This window comes from Manis pentadactyla, chromosome 1 (assembly GCF_030020395.1).
Source record: "Manis pentadactyla isolate mManPen7 chromosome 1, mManPen7.hap1, whole genome shotgun sequence".
Lineage (NCBI taxonomy): Eukaryota > Metazoa > Chordata > Mammalia > Pholidota > Manidae > Manis > Manis pentadactyla.
Window position 1 is genome coordinate 169,309,298 of NC_080019.1, and position 20,622 is coordinate 169,329,919.

The 20,622-nt window shown below is 39.2% G+C and overlaps 1 protein-coding gene across 9 annotated transcripts in view; it reads right to left on the reverse strand.

Annotated features, from left to right (window-relative positions):
- Positions 1–2,823: 2,823 nt before the first annotated feature.
- The window catches only part of SPICE1 (spindle and centriole associated protein 1), a 70,541-nt gene continuing 52,742 nt past the window's right edge, over positions 2,824–20,622 (reverse strand). For 8 of the 9 annotated variants that reach the window (XM_036929583.2, XM_036929582.2, XM_036929579.2 and 5 more), the window contains 4 exons: positions 20,060–20,243; positions 18,622–18,724; positions 4,931–5,006; positions 2,824–3,534 (listed from right to left, as the gene is read on the reverse strand). In XM_036929583.2, the coding sequence (XP_036785478.2) occupies positions 3,481–3,534; positions 4,931–5,006; positions 18,622–18,724; positions 20,060–20,243 (417 nt within the window). In that variant the 3' untranslated portion in view covers positions 2,824–3,480. The other variant, XM_036929585.2, reaches the window with a different exon arrangement.

Below are 20,622 nucleotides of genomic sequence, written 5' to 3' on the forward strand. Positions count from 1 at the left end.
CATGGCAGTTTTGTGTGTATATATACAACTGCCAAGAATTGTGCTCTTTAAATGGATGTTGTCTATTACATGTAAATTATTTCTTAATAAAATTGATTTTAAAAGTGGCTGTTATATTTTATTGGTTTCCATGATGTTATGCAACAGTTTTGTGTGTACATAGGATAAACTTGTTTTTAAACAGCATGTTAGTTACATTTTCAAATAATATTCTCCGTATGTTCTCTTTCAACCTCCAAACATCTCTTCAGGTGAAATTCCTCTAAATGTAAAGCACTGGGTCGAACTGTTAATCTAAGAAAAACACAATAAATTCGCTACAGAATGTCCTTAACATCTGGAAACACAGAAGAAATGGTGTATTTATTTGTACACTGAAAAACTGGCAGTCATCATCACTCAATGCTGATTGTGAGTCAGGTCCTGTTCTTAACATACTTACATATATTTACCTCACTAATCCTTACAGCCCCGTAAGGATATATTACTAAATCTAACTTTCAGAAGGGAAAGATGAGATTAATTTGCCCAAGGGACACAGCTCAGAGTCAGAGATGGCACCTGAATCCAAGCTTTCTGATGGCAATACTTACTCCTAGCCACTGTGCTATATGTTATTTCTTATAAATAAGGAAAAGTCCAGTAAGTATTTTTTAAAGGGCTTCAAGTCCTGGCTTTATTTCTTATAAGTACTCAGACATTGGCAACTTACTTCACCTCTAGGACTTAATTTCCTCATCTGCAAAGGGAGGTGGGTGGCATTTAAGCATGCTTAACTCGGGTTTACTGTGAGATTTAAATGAGATCATAAGGATACTGCATCTTAGCACAGAGTCTGCCACAGGCACGGCTCAATAAAGGAGACCTATTACTATCATGGTGCTGCCGTGCCCCACACACTGTAAGAGGGCAGCACAGCCTGCTTTGGAGGAAGACTGCCTATGCTCCCATGCCAGGGCCACCACTCCCTAGTGTGTGACCTTGAGAGAGAACTTACCCGCTTGTACCTCAGTTTCCTCATCTGTAAAATAATACCCCACAGTGGTGTTATGAAGTCATGTGAAGTGGCTAAACAGTGCTTTGTCCTCAGTAAACGCTAAATTATCATTAAATTCTACTAACCCAAGTGATTTGGCTGTAAAATGTAAGAATAGTTATATCATAACTATGGGTTTAACTGTCAGTCTGTTTTCTCTGCCAAGCTGCAGTTGGGAGAACTGTAAATCTTATTAAAGTTCAGCAAGTGATTAGCAGCTTTCTGGGGCAGATTGGAGAAGTCATGTTACGTAAAACCTTGAGTTTAAACACAAAGAAACAGAAGTCCTGATTTAGGACAGTTAAAAATAAATGTAAATGTAGTGCATCACAGCCAGACAGCAGGGCTCACCCCTCTGCAGTGCTACAGATCAGTGGTTCCCAAACTTGCGCATGGATCAGAGTCACATGAAGGGCTTGTTAAACCAGACACCAGAGTTTCTGATCAGTAGGTCTGGGAGGGGGCTTAGAATGTTCCTTTCTAGCCATCACCCCCGTGGTGTTCTTGCTGCTGGTCAGGGCTCACACTCTCAGACCCACTGGTTCTCTTGGCTCTGAAAGCTATGAACGAGGGCCCAAGACAGTTTAACTGGTAATTAAAGCCAAACATGAACACATTTATGACTTGGGGACAATGAATATCTTTAAAAGGATGTTTTCCAGTGTTGACTCCAAACTAGAATCATCTGAGGGGCTTCTTTTAAAATATTGATGTTGGTGTCCTTCCACTAGAGATTCTAATTTAATTGGTCTGGGGTGAGACCCTGGCACTGAGAATTTTAGAAGGCCCCCAGATGACTCTAAATGGCAGCCAAAGTTGAGAAGCACTGCTTTACAAGGCTAAGAAAGAAAGGCTCTTTTCTCTACATCTATCATTCTCGGGGTTTTCATCTATTTTGTATCTTATCAGGAAAAAGAAATATTAACAGGATGGGTACTTAAATGCCAGTTATGCTGGGTGCCAATGTGCTAGTGGTAAAAGGTTTTGCGATGGTTCCTCACTCTGGCTTCACGTTACATCTCCTTCAGCAGCTTTTTAAAATGCCATGCCAAGGGCTCACTCCCCAGGAAGTTCACTTTGGTATTTTTTTCAGTTCTCCCAAAGTTGAGAATCATGGCTTTTGGGGTTTTTAAAGGAGGATAGAGGAGAAAAATAAAGGGCCAACCAGTTGGAAAACAGTAAGAAAAATGCACGTCAAAAAAATATATTTACAAACCAAGCAGATAACTTGACATTTCAATCATAAAAGGAATAGCACTGAAATGGTTTTGTATTCAGACAGGGCTAGTATTTATTAAATACCAAGTTTCAAAAAGTACAATACATTTTTTGAAGTCTCTGCAATAATGCAAATGAATACAGATGACTTCCCATAAATACCATCAGGGATACCAGAAGAGAATAATTTTGTTTGTGCCACCACAACAGAACAGGCCCAAATGAAGCTGCATAGGACCCTTCCTAGAAGAGCATTTTACAACTGCAGGTGGAGGGAAGCTGTCTGAGAAAGTTCCTCAAGTAGTTTCAATGTGCTTCCCCTCCCTGACTCCCACTGCACTTAGGTTGAGAATTCCTATCATAGAGCAAAGGGACAGAGATAATTCAAAATACAAGTCTAAAGTAGAAACCAATGTGTGAGAGCCAAACAGGTGTCTTGAAGAAGAACTCACCCTGAATGCATAGTAGAATCAGGATTGGGAAAACTGACAGCAATATTTTGTATTCAATTTTGTTTCAGACTCTAAGAATACCAATAAATCAATGTTACTGCACTTAGACATTTGAGCTCTGTGATCATTATTTATTTGATGTACATTAGCATTACTGATGACATTTTCACATCTTTAGGCTATGTAAGAATTTTATAATATATACAACCACTCTTACCTGCTTAAATAAATATAAACAAATACTCCCAAGCTTAGTTTTTAAAGATGTGCATTCCACTTGATGAAAAAACTGATGGACAACAATGACTTTCTCAAAAAAAAACAAAAGAGGGTGTTCAATTTTTCTGAAAGCCAGTCACACAGAGGCATTTTATTGTAAGTTATATGCAAAGCAATTTAGTTCTTCAGAAAAAATAAAAGTGAAATAGATCAACATTTAAGATACACTAAACAAAAAAGAAAACCTGAATGAGTATGATAAATATAAAAATATATTACTCAAAAAAGCCTTAAAATACTTACAAACTATTAGAATATAAAACTTCAATTTCCCTATGATTAAAATATTATTCAGAGGAGGTTTTGGTTGGTTGTTAGAAATCTATTTGAAAAGGTCAAAAATTAAAATAATTGTTTCTTTCTTTGTTCTATTAGTTCTAAGTCACAAGATCTTTGAAGGTTTTCTCTGAAGAAGGGCATAACATGAGCAGAGAAAGGGGAGTAGAGGCTTAAGAATGTATTAGTAAAAACAAATTCTGTAAAGCTTGACTTCACTTATGCCACGTGGGTAGACAGAGCAAACCAGCCTTCTTCGTTCTGTTTCTCAACCTATTGAAAATAAAGAGGCAAAATGGATTTACAAAGTAGCCAGGAACATGAGTCCACTCAAGATTTATAATTATTTAGAACAACTACCCATAACCAAACTTATCCTATGCCATTGAAGAGTGGTGAAAATTAAACTGCTACTGACAATTGTTACCTTCTAACAGATACTCCCAAATAACTGACTCCCTGGTCAACAGATCCCCTTACTGATTTAGAAGATGTAATTTTTTTAAAAAAGGATAAGTCCATAGCATTTATAATGTGGGGGGTGGGGAAGCATGGGGAGGGCTGTACAACACAGAGAAGACAAGTAGTGATTCTACAGCATCTTACTATGCTGATGGACAGTGACTGTGAAGGGGTATGTGGTGGGGACTTGGTGAAGAGGGGAGCCTAGTAAATATAATTCTCTTCATGTAATTGCAGATTAATTATAACAAAAATTTTTTAAAAAAGGATAAGTCCAGTATTTTATACAAATCAGGTACAACTTTTTAAAATATGAAGAGTTATTTGATCTTAAATTTGTTACTGAATTCCAGACACTACAGACAAATTACATAAAACAGTTTACTTCAAAGCTTTTTCAGAATATAAGAATCAGCAAAGGACAAATCTAGTGGAGGACAATTGGGATATCTGAGCCTGTCAACTACTTTGGACTATAAATACTTATTGTTTATTGAAGCACTCACTATGTGATCTAATTACTAAAATTGGTAATAAGAATGGGAAAGATCACCCTTCCCCATATCAGACAATTTGTCAGTTCAAGTTTATAAATGTAACGTTTAGAATTTAGAAGATATCCTCACAATTTGCTATGACCAGATACTCAAAGGAACTGTATTTTGCTGTATTACCAACATAGAATACTGCCTTCTGCAAAAATTTTGGATAGATTATAAGATGCTTAGTTTCTATAGATTCCTACAGCAAATCAGAACACATGAAGAACACGTAAGACATTTATTTACGCTTTGTACCATAACTTCTTTAGTGAGCAACACACTCAGATACGGCTAGCTAGGACAAAGTGACAGGGAGAGTGACTGGCCCGGGGCTCTGGCTCCCCAAGCCCTACAGAGCCACAGCAAGGACTGAGGGAACCAATATCCCAGTATCCCTGCAATCTCAGGACACACCTGTGTGTCCTGCCACACTATTTGAAATGCTCTGCCTGAACCAGTAATTTCCAGGCTTTGCTGGAAACTGTATGGCTTATTTGTTTTCTGTAATCAAGGTGAATTAGTATTTATTTTCTTTGGGAAATTTTATATCATCTTTAGGATAACTGAAATAATAATTAAGCATTACTAAATCAACAGATCAGCCTCCATCTACCCTGACTCCCTTGACCCCTACACATATTTCACAACTACATTTCATCACATACCTTTGCCCTTAGGGATCCTCCACTTCCTGAGGTGGCATTTAATGGAGAACAAGAATTACTAGTAGCCCCTGAAGATCTATTTATAAGAAATATAAAAAAGAGGGAGAGGGTGATCTATCATTATTAACCTTCAAAATTTATGTAAGACTGACAGTTCTCAATACTGGCAAGAGCTTGACTAGTAATGGCTGAGTTAAGTCCAAATGAGGTAAATTATCTGTAACATATTTTCACCAACCTGTGTTTTTAGAAGAAAAAATTAACAGGCTTTCTCTTTTAGAGCAGCTTTAGGTTTACAGAAAGACTGAGTGTAAGGTACAGAGACTTCCAATACAGTCCTCCCCTCCACCCCTTCCAAAGCTTTTCCTATTATTATCACCTTGCTTCAGTATGGTACATCTGTTACAATTAATGAGATTAAATTGATATACTACTATTAATTAAATCCATAGTTTTCGATAGGGCTCATGCTTTGTGTTATACATCCTGTGGGTTTTAACAAATGTAATGTCATGTAGCTACCATTACAGTATCATACTGGCAAGTTCTTAACATTAAAGGGGAACAATGGATGTAGGGGGTGGGGAAGAACACCAGGTAAAGGAGAAGTAAGGAGACTTGGAGCAGCAGCACAGTGCAGCAGTAAGCACGCAGAGCAGAGACGGAAGAAACAGGTACATCCTTAGGGTCACCATTTACCAACTATGTGATCCATCTAAGCAATTAGGAACTTCAGTTCCATTTATTATAAAGAAAATACTAGTGGTCAATTAACCCACTCTGTCATCTATTATCTCCTAATTCTGTAACGGATTAGGCATCCTATGTATGTGCTATTATCCCACTTTTGTTTCAATAGCCAACCCATGGTTTTCTACTTAATTAAGACTTGTACTTCACTCTTCCTCCTTTTCCCCAAAAATCTGCTCTCCAGTTGTTAGAGTAGGCAGTTAGTTAGGCATAAGCAGAGAAAAAGGTCAGACCATCACCAAGGAAGACTCCTCCCTGACCAACCCCTAAGCACCCCTTAGTTCCCAGTTCACAGTCAAGGATGCCTAGTTTGTCAGGAGGCCCAGACAGTCAAGGACACCTAGATTGTCAAGAGGCCCAGGACCACAAGGGTTTCCCTGATTATAGGGCATATGCAGGGTCCGAAGATCTGGTCTGAAGTAACCCCACCTCGTTAAAAAACACCTAAATCTAATTAGCATTTTGGCCCCTTTGTAGGCTTCACTTAGGTACTTATGAGTTAGGTGCCTGCGCACTGAGAAAAAGGTTACGTAACCTAGAGTTGTCAATCAAATGACATAAGATGCAGGGCAGGCTCTTCTGTGGCAGCCTGGTCAAGAGAGAGATGGGAAGACTGCTTAAATGCTCAGGAAGTCAAGAGTTTAGCTGCTGGAAGTCTGTAAGCAATTGCATAAACTATAGACATTTTAAAAATCCTCACCATAAAAGGCTCATTTAAGGTTATTTTCATATTTAAACATTCATGATAAATTTACTTTTTGATTAGAAATGAGTTAAACCAAATCAGGTTAGCAGGAACATCAAAGGTAGAAGACAAAGTTCCTCTTCAAGTTTTCAGGCTGACCAAGCCCTACAATGCTGGGTTTAGCCTGAGCAATTCCACCTTCTGCCATTCTCTTCTGTGGTTTTTGCCAAACTTGGCACACGGACCCTCAAGCAGGGTTTAATCTGGTTTTTGAAAGTAAAGGGGAGATTGGACTAAAGATGGCGGGGTGAGAGGCGAGAGAGAGACCTCCTCCTAAAACCACATATAATATGAAAATATAATTAACACAACTAGTCCTGAAAGAGCAACAGGAAAGAGGGCTGCACTGGACTGCATACACGTGGAGAAAAGAGCAGACCTCATGGAACAGGGCAAGGTAACAAAGCTGGGACCGGGCAGGACCCAAGCCCTTCCCCTACCCCAGCTCACCGGGCAGGAGGAAGAGAAACAGAGCAGGGAGGGAGTGGAGACCTGGGACTGCTGACACCTAGCCCTGGAGATCGGCTCTGGGAGCACAAATCTACATTCCATGGTGCTCTGATTAGTGGGGTTGGATAGCTAAGACAGGCAGAATACCTGGAGAGACAGAGATTCCAGCTGCCTGTAGAAAACAGAAATTCATATATGGCTGAGCTGAGCAGGCAGTCTGAGAGATTTCCTAACGGCGAGAGGGCTGCTAAAGACGCAAGGATTACACAGAGTTTACTGCTCAGGAGAAAGGACAGGTAGACAAAATTGTCCAGGTGAACTCTGCCCATCAGGTTGGGAACTTAAATGCTCTTCAGGCACTCCATCCCCCTGGCTGGCTACACAGCTCCAAGGCCTCCCACTGTGATACGCAGCCTGCTGTGTCTTCCTCTCAGCTAGCCTTCACCTGGCTTGCAAACTGGCAGCCCCTGCCCTTATATCAGGCCAGCCAGAGAGAAGCACCACCTACAGCAGCTACAACCACAAAGCATAGAGGCTTACACCTGTGTGTTCGGCCCACTGGTTCTGGCTATGGAGACAGGCATAACATCCGGAAAACAGCAAACAGCTTTTTCCTCCCTCCAGGCACCAGCACCACACCCCTGCCACCCTCAACATCACTCCAGGGGCTGAGCATCTCCAGAGAGTAGAGCTTTTGGGCACTAGAGGGGGCCACACACAAATATGAAATGTCAGAGGAACCTGGTTCAAAGCAAAATCTCAACACCAGAGAAAGGACTGAGTGACACTGAATTAATAAACCTTCCTAAAAGAGATTTCAAAATAAAAATCATAAACATGCTCATGGACGTACAGAAAAGTATTCAAGAACTCGGGAATGAATTTAGGACAGAGATCCATTTATTGAAGAGCACAATGGAGGATATTAAAAGCAGATTAGATACAGTGGAGGAGACAATAAATGAAATAGAAACTAAGGAAGAAGACTACAAAGCTGAGGCACAGAGAGAAAAAGGGTCTCTAGGAATGAAAGAATACTGAGAGAACTGTGTAACCAATCCAAACAGAACAATATTCGTATTATAGGGGAACCAGAAGAAAAAGAGAGAGAAAAAGGGATAGAAAATGTCTTTGAGGAAGTAATTGCTGAAAACTTCCCCAATCTGGGGAAGGAGATAGTTTCTCAGGCCATGGAGGTGCACAGTTCTCCCAACACAAGAGACCCAAGGAGGACAACACCAAGACATATAATAATTAAAATGGCAAAGATCAAGGATAAGGACAGACTATTAAAAGCAGCTAGAGTGAGAAATAAGATCACATACAAAGGAAAATCCATCAGGCTATCATCAGACTTCTTATCAGAAACCTTACATACCAGAAGGAAGTGGCATGATACATTTAATGCAATGAAGCAGAAGGGCCTCAAACCAAGAATAATTTATCCGGCAAGATTATCATTTAAATTTGAAGGAGGGATTAAACAATTTACAGATAAGCAAAAGTTGAGAGAATTTAGCTCCCACAAACCATCTCTACAGTGTATTTTGGGGGAACTGCTAAGATGGAAGTGTTCCTAAGGTTAACTATCTGTCACCAGAGGTAATAAAAAGAAAGGGATAGACAAAGAGCACAGAATATGATACCTAATATATAAAGAATGGAGGAGGAAAAAAAGGAGGGAAAAAAAAAGAACCTTTAGGTTGTGTTTGTAATAGCATACTAAATGAGTTAAGTTAGACTCTTAGATAGTAAGGAAGTTACCCTTGAACCTTTGGTAACCATGAATCTAAAGCCTGCAATGGCAATAAGTACATACCTATTGATAATCACCCTAAATGTAAATGGTCTGAATGCACCAGTCAAAAGACACAGAGTCGAGAGAGGGGCAGAAGATGGCGGCGTGAGTAGAGCAGCGGAAATCTCCTCCCAAAACAACATATATCTATGAAAATATAACAAAGACAACCCTTCCCAGAATAAAGACCAGAGGACACAGGACAATATCCAGACCACATCCGCACCTGAGAGAACCCAGCGCCTGGTGAAAGGGGTAAGATACAAGCCCCGGCCCCGCGGGAGCCGAGCGCCCCTCCCCCCAGCTCCCGGCGGGAAAAGAGCAGGCAGAGCGGGAGGGAGACGGAGCACAGGGCTGCCGAACACCCAGCCCCAGCCATCCAGGCCAGAGTGCAGGGCCCTCGATACTAGGAAAACAGGGCAGCAAGAACAGTGAGCAGGCACTGGAGGCTGGGCGACAGAGGACATAAGAAAAGCGCGCGACCATTTTTTTTTTTGCTTTTTTGCTGTTTTGTTTTGGCGAGCGCTTTTTGGGAGTTTTAAAGGGATAGGGACCCCAATACTAGGGAAACAGGGCAGAAAGACCGGTGAGCAGAGGCCTGAGGCTGGCACCGGAGAATAAAGAAAAACGAACGACCACCTTTTTTTTTTTTTTTTAATTACAAACTTTTTTTTTTTTTTTTTAATTAAAAAAAAACTTTTTTTTTTCTTTTTTTTTGGTGGGCGTTGTTTTGTTTTGGCAGGTGCTTTTTGGAAGTCTTAAAGGGGCAGGGCGGGTCACTTAATCCAGAGGTAGGGAATCCGGGATCTCTGGGCACCCTAACCCCTGGGCTGCAGGGAGCAGGGAGGCCCCTTACGGAGATAAATAGCCTCCCAGCCGCTCCTGCTCCAACGCGACTCCACCATTTTGGAGTAGCTGCCCGAGCCAGGCCACGCCCACAGCAACAGCGGAGATTAACTCCATAGCAGCCGGGCAGGAAGCAGGAACCCTGTCTCCGCGCGGCTGCGCAGCACAAGCCACTAGAGGCCGCTGTTCTCCCAGGAGAGGAGGGCCACAAACCAACAAGAAAGGAAGTCCTTCCAGCCGTCACTCGTCCCAGTTCTGCAGACAATTCCTATCACCATGAAAAGGCAAAGCTACAGGCAGACAAAGATCACAGAGACAACACCAGAGAAGGAGACAGACCTAACCAGTCTCCCTGAAAAAGAATTCAAAATAAGAATCATAAACATGCTGACAGAGACGCAGAGAAATACGCAAGAGAAATGGGATGAAGTCCGGAAGGAGATCACAGATGCCAGAAAGGAGATCGCAGAAATGAAACAAACTCTGGAAGGGTTTAAAAGCAGAATGGATAGAATGCAAGAGGCCATTGATGGAATTGAAATCAGAGAACAGGAACGCATAGAAGCTGACATAGAGAAAGACAAAAGGATCTCCAGGAATGAAACAATATTAAGAGAACTGTGTGACCAATCCAAAAGGAACAATATCCGTATTATAGGGGTCCCAGAAGAAGAAGAGAGAGGAAAAGAGATGGAAAGTATCTTAGAAGAAATAATTGCTGAAAACTTCCCCACACTGGGGGAGGAAGTAATCGAACAGACCATGGAAATACACAGAACCCCCAACAGAAAGGATCCAAGAAGGGCAACACCAAGACACATAATAATTAAAATGGCAAAGATCAAGGACAAGGAAAGAGTGTTAAAGGCAGCTAGAGAGAAAAAGGTCACCTATAAAGGGAAACCCATCAGGCTAACGTCAGATTTCTCAACAGAAACCCTACAGGCCAGAAGAGAATGGCATGATATATTTAATACAATGAAACAGAAGGGCCTTGAACCAAGGATACTGTATCCAGCACGACTATCATTCAAATATGACGGTGGGATTAAACAATTCCCAGACAAACAAAAGCTGAGGGAATTTGCTTTCCACAAACCACCTCTACAGAACATCTTACAGGGACTGCTCTAGATGGGAGCACTCCTAGAAAGAGCACAGCACAAAACACCCAACATATGAAGAATCGAGGAGGAGGAACAAGAAGGGAGAGAAGAAAAGAATCTCCAGATAGTGTATATAACAGCTCAATTAGCGAGCTAAGTTAGGCAGTAAGATACTAAAGAGGCTAACCTTGAACCTTTGGTAACCACGAATTTAAAGCCTGCAATGGCAATAAGTACATATCTTTCAATAGTCACCCTAAATGTTAATGGGTTGAATGCACCAATCAAAAGACACAGAGTAACAGAATGGATAAAAAAGCAAGACCCATCTATATGCTGCTTACAAGAAACTCACCTCAAACCCAAAGACATGTACAGACTAAAAGTCAAGGGATGGAAAAACATATTTCAAGCAAACAACAGTGAGAAGAAAGCAGGGGTTGCAGTACTAATATCAGACAAAATAGACTTCAAAACAAAGAAAGTAACAAGAGATAAAGAAGGACACTACATAATGATAAAGGGCTCAGTCAAACAAGAGGATATAACCATTCTAAATATATATGCACCCAACACAGGAGCACCAGCATATGTGAAACAAATACTAACAGAACTAAAGGGGGATATAGACTGCAATGCATTCATTCTAGGAGACTTCAACACACCACTCACCCCAAAGGATAGATCCACTGGGCAGAAAATAAGTAAGGACACGGAAGCACTGAACAACACAGTAGAGCAGATGGACCTAATAGACATCTATAGAACTCTACATCCAAAAGCACCGGGATATACATTCTTCTCAAGTGCACACGGAACATTCTCCAGAATAGACTACATACTAGGCCACAAAAAGAGCCTCAGAAAATTCCAAAAGATTGAAATCCTACCAACCAACTTTTCAGACCACAAAGGCATAAAACTAGAAATAAACTGTACAAAGAAAGCAAAGAGGCTCACAAACACATGGAGGCTTAACAACACGCTCCTAAATAATCAATGGATCAATGACCAAATCAAAATGGAGATCCAGCAATATATGGAAACAAATGACAACAACAACACTAAGCCCCAACTTCTGTGGGACACAGCAAAAGCAGTCTTAAGAGGAAAGTATATAGCAATCCAAGCATATTTAAAAAAGGAAGAGCAATCCCAAATGAATGGTCTAATGTCACAATTATCGAAATTGGAAAAAGAAGAACAGATGAGGCCTAAGGTCAGCAGAAGGAGGGACATAATAAAGATCAGAGAAGAAATAAATAAAATTGAGAAGAATAAAACAATAGCAAAAATCAATGAAACCAAGAGCTGGTTCTTCGAGAAAATAAACAAAATCGATAAGCCTCTAGCCAGACTTATTAAGAAGAAAAGAGAGTCAACACAAATCAACAGTATCAGAAACGAGAAAGGAAAAATCACGACGGACCCCACGGAAATGCAAAGAATTATTGGAGAATACTATGAAAACCTATATGCTAACAAGCTGGGAAACCTAGGAGAAATGGACAACTTCCTAGAAAAATATAACCTTCCAAGATTGACCCAGGAAGAAACAGAAAATCTAAACAGACCAATTACCAGCAACAAAACTGAAGCGGTAATCAAAAAACTACCAAAGAACAAAACCCCCGGGGCAGATGGATTTACCTCGGAATTTTATCAGACATACAGGGAAGACATAATACCCATTCTCCTTAAAGTTTTCCAAAAAATAGAGGAGGAGGGGATACTCCCAAACTCATTCTATGAAGCTAACATCACCCTAATACCAAAACCAGGCAAAGACACCACCAAAAAAGAAAACTACAGACCAATATCCCTGATGAACGTAGATGCAAAAATACTCAACAAAATATTAGCAAACCGAATTCAAAAATACATCAAAAGGATCATACACCATGACCAAGTGGGATTCATCCCAGGGATGCAAGGATGGTACAACATTCGAAAGTCCATCAACATCATCCACCACATCAACAAAAAGAAAGACAAAAACCACATGATCATCTCCATAGATGCTGAAAAAGCATTTGACAAAGTTCAACATCCATTCATGTTAAAAACTCTCAGCAAAATGGGAATAGAGGGCAAGTACCTCAACATAATAAAGGCCATCTATGATAAACCCACAGCCAACATTATATTGAACAGCGAGAAGCTGAAAGCATTTCCACTGAGATCGGGAACTAGACAGGGATGCCCACTCTCTCCACTGTTATTTAACATAGTACTGGAGGTCCTAGCCACGGCAATCAGACAAAATAAAGAAATACAAGGAATCCAGATTGGTAAAGAAGAAGTTAAACTGTCACTATTTGCAGATGACATGATACTGTACATAAAAAACCCTAAAGACTCCACCCCAAAACTACTAGAACTGATATCGGAATACAGCAAAGTTGCAGGATACAAAATCAACACACAGAAATCTGTGGCTTGCCTATATACTAACAACGAACCAACAGAAAGAGAAATCAGGAAAACAACTCCATTCACAATTGCATCCAAAAAAATAAAATACCTAGGAATAAACCTAACCAAAGAAGTGAAAGACTTATACTCTGAAAACTACAAGTCACTCTTAAGAGAAATTAAAGGGGACACTAACAGATGGAAACTCATCCCATGCTCGTGGCTAGGAAGAATTAATATCGTTAAAATGGCCATCCTGCCCAAAGCAATATACAGATTTGATGCAATCCCTATGAAACTACCAGCAACATTCTTCAATGAACTGGAACAAATAATTCAAAAATTCATATGGAAACACCAAAGACCCCGAATAGCCAAAGCAATCCTGAGAAAGAAGAATAAAGTAGGGGGGATCTCACTCCCCAACTTCAAGCTCTACTATAAAGCCATAGTAATCAAGACAATTTGGTACTGGCACAAGAGCAGAGCCACAGACCAATGGAACAGACTAGAGAATCCAGACATTAACCCAGACATATATGGTCAATTAATATTTGATAAAGGAGCCATGGACATACAATGGCGAAATGACAGTCTCTTCAACAGATGGTGCTGGCAAAACTGGACAGCTACATGTAGGAGAATGAAACTGGACCATTGTCTAACCCCATATACAAAGTAAACTCAAAATGGATCAAAGACCTGAATGTAAGCCATGAAACCATTAAACTCTTGGAAGAAAACATAGGCACAAACCTCTTAGACATAAACATGAGTGACCTCTTCTTGAACATATCTCCCCGGGCAAGGAAAACAACAGCAAAAATGAGTAAGTGGGACTATATTAAGCTGAAAAGCTTCTGTACAGCAAAAGACACCATCAATAGAACAAGAAGGATCCCTACAGTATGGGAGAATATATTTGAAAATGACACAACCGATAAAGGCTTGACGTCCAGAATATATAAGGAGCTCTCACGCCTCAACAAACAAAAAACAAATAACCCAATTAAAAAATGGGCAGAGGAACTGAACAGACAGTTCTCCAAAAAAGAAATACAGATGGCCAACAGACACATGAAAAGATGCTCCACATCGCTAATTATCAGAGAAATGCAAATTAAAACTACAATGAGGTATCACCTCACACCAGTAAGGATGGCTGCCATCCAAAAGACAAACAACAACAAATGTTGGCGAGGCTGTGGAGAAAGGGGAACCCTCCTACACTGCTGGTGGGAATGTAAGTTAGTTCAACCACTGTGGAAAGCAGTATGGAGGTACATCAAAATGCTCAAAACAGACTTACCATTTGACCCAGGAATTGCACTCTTAGGAATTTACCCTAAGAATGCAGCAATCAAGTATGAGAAAGATCAGTGCACCCCTATGTTTATCGTAGCACTATTTACAATAGCCAAGAATTGGAAGGAACCTAAATGTCCATCAATAGATGAATGGATAAAGAAGATGTGGTACATATACACAATGGAATACTACTCAGCCATAAGAAAAGGGCAAATCCAATCATTTGCAGCAACATGGATGGAGCTGGAGGGTATTATGCTCAGTGAAACAAGCCAAGCGGAGAAAGAGAAATACCAAATGATTTCACTTATCTGTGGAATATAAGAACAAAGGAAAAACTGAAGGAACAAAACAGCAGCAGAATCACAGAACTCAAGAATGGACTAACAGGTACCAAAGGGAAAGGGACTGGGGAGGATGGGTGGGTAGGGAGGGATAAGGGGGGGAGAAGTAGGGGGGTATTAAGATTAACATACATGGGGGGGTAGGAGAAAAGGGAGGGCTGTACAACACAGAGAAGGCAAGTAGTGATTCTACAACATTTTGCTATGCTGATGGACAGTGACTGTAAAGGGGTTTATAGGGGAGACCTGGTATAGGGGAGAGCCTAGTAAACATAATATTCGTCATGTAAGTGTAGATTAGTGATACCAAAAACAAAGCAAAAAAAAAAAAAAAAAAAAAAAGGGCAGTTCCTGTGTGGTAACCTCCAACGAGTTCTACACAAGGGTATAAAGGGCATATAAAAGTGTAGGCAAAGGGTCTGTTTGTGTTTATACAGAGGATCAAAGCCTAATTGGGCTACCCCAAAAATGAACTAAGATACGATATGAAAAAGAACTTCCAACATCTGCACTCTCTGGAAGACTCATGCCAGAAGATGATCATCAAAAAACCCCAATAAAGATCCACGCACTGTTACAGCAGTAGATGCACTCATCCCACCAGTTCCTGGACTTGCCATGGGAATGAGGAAGGAGATATCTAAGCTGGCCTGTGCATACAGTAAAACAACAAATTTGACTGGATCTATACTGTTGGAACTCAACCAAGAATTTGGAGAAGTGCAAATTGTAGCGCTCCAAACTCTTACAACTACAGACTATTTACTGTTAAAAGAACATATGGCATGTGAACAGTCCCCAGGAATGGGTTGTTTTAATTTGTCTGATTTCTCTCAGACTGTTCAAGTTCAGTTGGACAATATCCACCATATCATAGATAAGTTTTCACAAATGCCTAAGGTGCCTTAATGGTTTTCTTGGTTTCACTGGAGATGGCTGGTAATTACAGATATGCTTTGGTTATGTAACTATACTCCTATTATGTTAATGTGTGTGCGCAATTTAAGTAGTAGCTTAAAACCTATATACGCTGAAGTTACTCTACAAGAAGATATGTCAAAGAAATAATCAATCTTCCCATGTTTTCTTCCGCCTGCTACTTCTATAGCTTTTCTTCTTCCTTCCTAATTACAACCCTTAAATAGAATTCGTGCCTCATATCAAATTTACCGAGTATCATAACTCCTCCAAGTGGTAAAGATACCTCAAGACAAATGCTGGGCATAGAAGCCACAGGGCATAAATATGCAAAGAAGTAAAAAGCTAACCTTTTCAAACAATAAGGCTTCTCTCTCACTTACCAACTCTACATTTCCCTGTATGGCCCTGGAAGATGACTGGTTAGCCAGAGACGGGTAAGATTCCTCAAGGGAGGAACAACCTAAGACAGGCACAGTCGCAGGGGGGCCATCAGGTGAGAAATTGGGGATCAACAGAGGTGAGGCTTAGAACCTCACCCCCCCTGTTCTGAGAGAAATCTTCTGCATACGTGGATGTTTTATTGCCCTGGTCTAGCTTGGATTAACACATAGTCTACAGGCACACACCTGATCATCTACATTTGCTCTCTTACAACACTAAACTATGTTTTCTACCTTTATCTTGTATCTACCTACCACTTCAGCATTTTATTAAAAATAATAATAATAAAGAGAGAAATGTGGTATCCACATATAAATCAAGTATAAAAACCAAATGAGTATTCATATTTGAACTGACTGTTTAGAGTTCATAATGCATGAGCAAAACCAAAAGTTTCTGTGATGACTGCCCTTGTACTGTTCACTATGTAACTTATTCATTATGTAAGAATTTGTTCTCCATGTAAGAACTTGTTTGTTATGCCTCAGAAGATTGGAGACTGACGAAAATTAGGCTTGGGGTGGATTCATGATTGTGCATTGAGCATTGACTCTCCTATACAGAATTTTATTGTCGTTAACAACCATTTGATCAATAAATATGAGAGATGCCCTCACAAAAAAAAAAAAAAAAAAAAAAAAAAGGACAGACTTCCAATGGTAAAATAAATAAGTAACCGGGATGTAATGTATAGCATAAGGAATATAGTCAAGATATTGTAACAGCTTGGTAGGGTGATACCTGGAACCTAGAATTATGTATATAAATGTTCTACCACTGTGTTGTACACTTGAAACTAATGTAATGTAATACTGTGCATCAACTACCCTTCAATAAAAAATATTTAAAAAAAAAAAAAAAAAAAAAAGACACAGAGTCACTGAATGGATAAAAAACAAGACCCAACTATATGCTGCCTACAAGAGACTCACTTCAAACCCAAAGACATACTAAGTCTAAAAATGAAGGGATGGAAAAAGATATTTCATGCAACTAATAGGGAGAAAAAAGCAGGTGTTACAGTACTTATATCAGACAAAATATACTTTAAAACAAAGAAAGTCACAAGAGACAAAGAAGGACATTACATAATGATAAAGGGGTCAATCCAATAAGAGGATATAACCATTATAAATATCTATGCACCAAACACAGGAGCACCTACATATGTGAAACAAATACTAACAGAATTAAAAGGGCAAATAGAATGCAATGCATTCATTCTAGGAGACTTCAACACTCCACTCACTCCAAAGGACAGATCCACCAGACAGAAAATAAGAACAGAGACAGAGGCACTGAACAACAACACATTAGAACAGATGGACCTAACAGACATCTACAGAACTCTCCACCAAAAGCAAAAAGATACACATTCTTCTCAAGTACACATGGAACATTTTCCAGAATACACCACATACTAGGCCACAAAAAGAGCCTCCAGTAAATTCAAAAAGATTGAAATTGTACCAACGAGCTTCCCAGACCACAAGGGTATTAAACTAGAATCAAATTACACAAAGAAAACGAAAAAGCCTACAAACACATGGAGGCTTAACAACATGCTCCTAAATAACCAATGGATCAATGACCAAATAAAAACATAGATCAAGCAATATATGGAGACAAATGGCAACAATAATTCAACACTGCAAAATCTGTGTGATGCAGCGAAGGCAGTGCTAAAAGGGAAGTATATTGCAATACTGGTCTACCCCCGGAAGGAAGGGGGTACATTCCTTCTACATCCCATATGAACAGTCCAAACTCACAATTACTGAAACTAGAAAAAGAAGAAGAAATGAGGCCCAAAGTCAGTAGAAGGAGGGACATAATAAAGATTAGAGCAGAAATAAATAAAATCGAGAAGAATAAAATAATAGGAAGAATCAATGAAAGCAGTAGCTGGTTCTTCAAGAAAATAAACAAAATAGATAAACCCCTAGCCAGACTTACCAAGAAAAAAAGACAGTCTGCACACATAAACAGAATCAGAAATGAGAAAGGAAAAAATCATGACAGACACCACAGAAATACAAAGAATTATTAGAGAATACTATGAAAAATTAATGCTAACAAACTGGATAACCAAGTAGAAGTGGACAACTTTCTAGAAAAATACAACCTTCCAAGGCTGACCCAGAAAGAAACAGAAAATCTGAACAGAGCAATTACCAGCAACAAAATTGAATTGATATTCAAAAAACTACCTAAGATCAAAAAGGAAGAGAAAATGAAAGCCAGTCTAACTCTAAGAGCAATGCTCTTCTGGTATCCAGGTAGCCTGCTCTCCACCCTTCTTGAGAGTGCACTTACGCTTTGCTTAATAAACTCCGGCTGTTTAAAACTGTCCTAAGTCTGTCTCTTGACTGAATTCTTTCCTTTGAGAAGACAAGAACTGGAGAAACTCAGCGTGTTCCACTGGTAACTATAATTATTTTTTCTACACGAATGAGTCGGCCTGAATCTTAGTCAGATTTTATGCACCTCCTTTTTTCACCAAGAGATTAAAACAGAAGCCACATTCTTGATTTTTTTGAAGTAGTTATTCACATTTGCAACCCTACCTTCTTGTATTCACCCCACTGGTAGGAGAGACAGTACTGCATTTTGAGCTTTCTGGAGCTTCTGCTCCTGGAACAGATACCTCAATTGTCCTCTTCTCTCCTTCTAAAATATAAAAATAAATATTAGTTTCATTACCTTTCAGTAAAATAAAAATAAGAATTTAACTTGATTTCTGTCTTACTGTAAATTTTACATTATAAATTTGGGTTTTCTTTCTAGGTTTTTACCATCATGGCCTAAACACTTGATGGATTTTTTTTTTCTTAAATGAACTGTGAGATAAGAAACTTTAGTTGTTAGTGTCAAGTCAGTAGCATGCCAATTCACAGAAAGCCAGAATCTTCAGGCAAGTAGTATAATGTCAGATCTGGAAGTGAAAAACAGAAGAACTTGAGGTTTTTGTCAATTCCAAAAGAGGAAAAGGAGAATTTCTGAAATCATTCAGTAAAATTTTAAATAGTTATTACTATTACCAAAGGTATTAAAATAGGAGGGGAAAGCTGTTTAAAGAGCTCATATGGCCAATGACAAGTATAATTATGTTCATTTTCAGTATTTCAGGAAGATGTTATTGATCAACAAATATTTACTAAGTATATACTAATCAAAGACTTCATGTCCATCCCAGGCAGTTTCACAGAGGTTCCTATGAATCACTGCTTAAAACAAGCATTTTCTGGGCCTTAAAAAAGGGGGCAATGAAATCATATTTAATTTTATAACACATTCCTTAGTTGCCCTAGAGAATAAAAGAGGTTTTGCATGGCATATTTATTTTTATTTTTATTATTACAGCCCACAGAGGTTCCTATGAAAACAAGAATTTTACTTAAGAATATCTTAGAATATAACTACTGGAAAGAAAGAACACAGCTGTAGATACACCAATTTGTTTTAGAACTTCAAATCACTTAACCTCTTTTGCCTCAGTTTATTTATTTACCAAATAAGTATAATATCAGCTTTGTTACTGTTCTACTATTTAGAATCCCCTCTAGTTTTTCACATTCCTAAATGTAACAATAGAACAGAAAGCTAATTTACAAATGAAAATGTTTTAATGGTTTTAACAGAGTAAAAGCTTGTAATTTGTTGCTGAGGAACTTCTAAATTATTCTTTTGATGCTTATACTTTATAATTAGCCTCCGCATTTGTCCTAAGTGAGTCATATACTGTAACGATTCCCATTTACATGTAGGGCACCTTAGGAACTCAGACACCAAAGATAAGCTGCACATATCATGAGATAACTTTCTATCAGACCAGTCCTGTTTCTGTCCCTTATTCTGTAACTTGGAGCTGTTTCTTTCTATGTAAATTTGAAGGCACTGAAATATATGCTCTCTGAGCAATCTTTCAGCTCAATGTATACCTGCAAAATCTAGAAAGTCAAAATTCTCATATGTCTAGTTTTTAAACATGAATTTGTGACCAACCTGTCCATGCTCCAAGAGGTGACTGAGTAGGGGATGCTGGTGGAGAGGAAGCATGAAAACCAGTAAGTTTCTGCTGCTCTACTAACTGCAAGAGTTTTCCACGTGCCTCCATACTCTGCCGATTCAATTCTGCAATCCATTCCTCCATGCTACTTGGCATTAGAGGTTGTGCTGCTGGAAAAGTCTTTTTTTAAAAAAAGGCACAGATTTCATATTAAAAATAGCCAAACAATTTTGACTTTTTGTAAAAATAAACTCTTCCACTAAGAGCCAGCAAGTTAGTGTTTGTAGCCCTTGCTATAATTAAGCTTGAATAGATTTACAAGTTGCTTAACTGAAAAACTAGGGCTAAAGTAAAGGGATATTAACCCTCTTAATATTGGTGCCACATAAACCCTCCAATCCTTTGTCCATGGAATGTGATGTGGGACAAAGGTTTCCTGCATTTCTTAGTATTTGCTGAGCTGCATAAAAGATCACACAAGCGAAGACCCTACTGCCGACTTCTAATAACGTTATCTATTAATGGCAGGTCTGGGGTTTGAATCACAATATACAAAAGA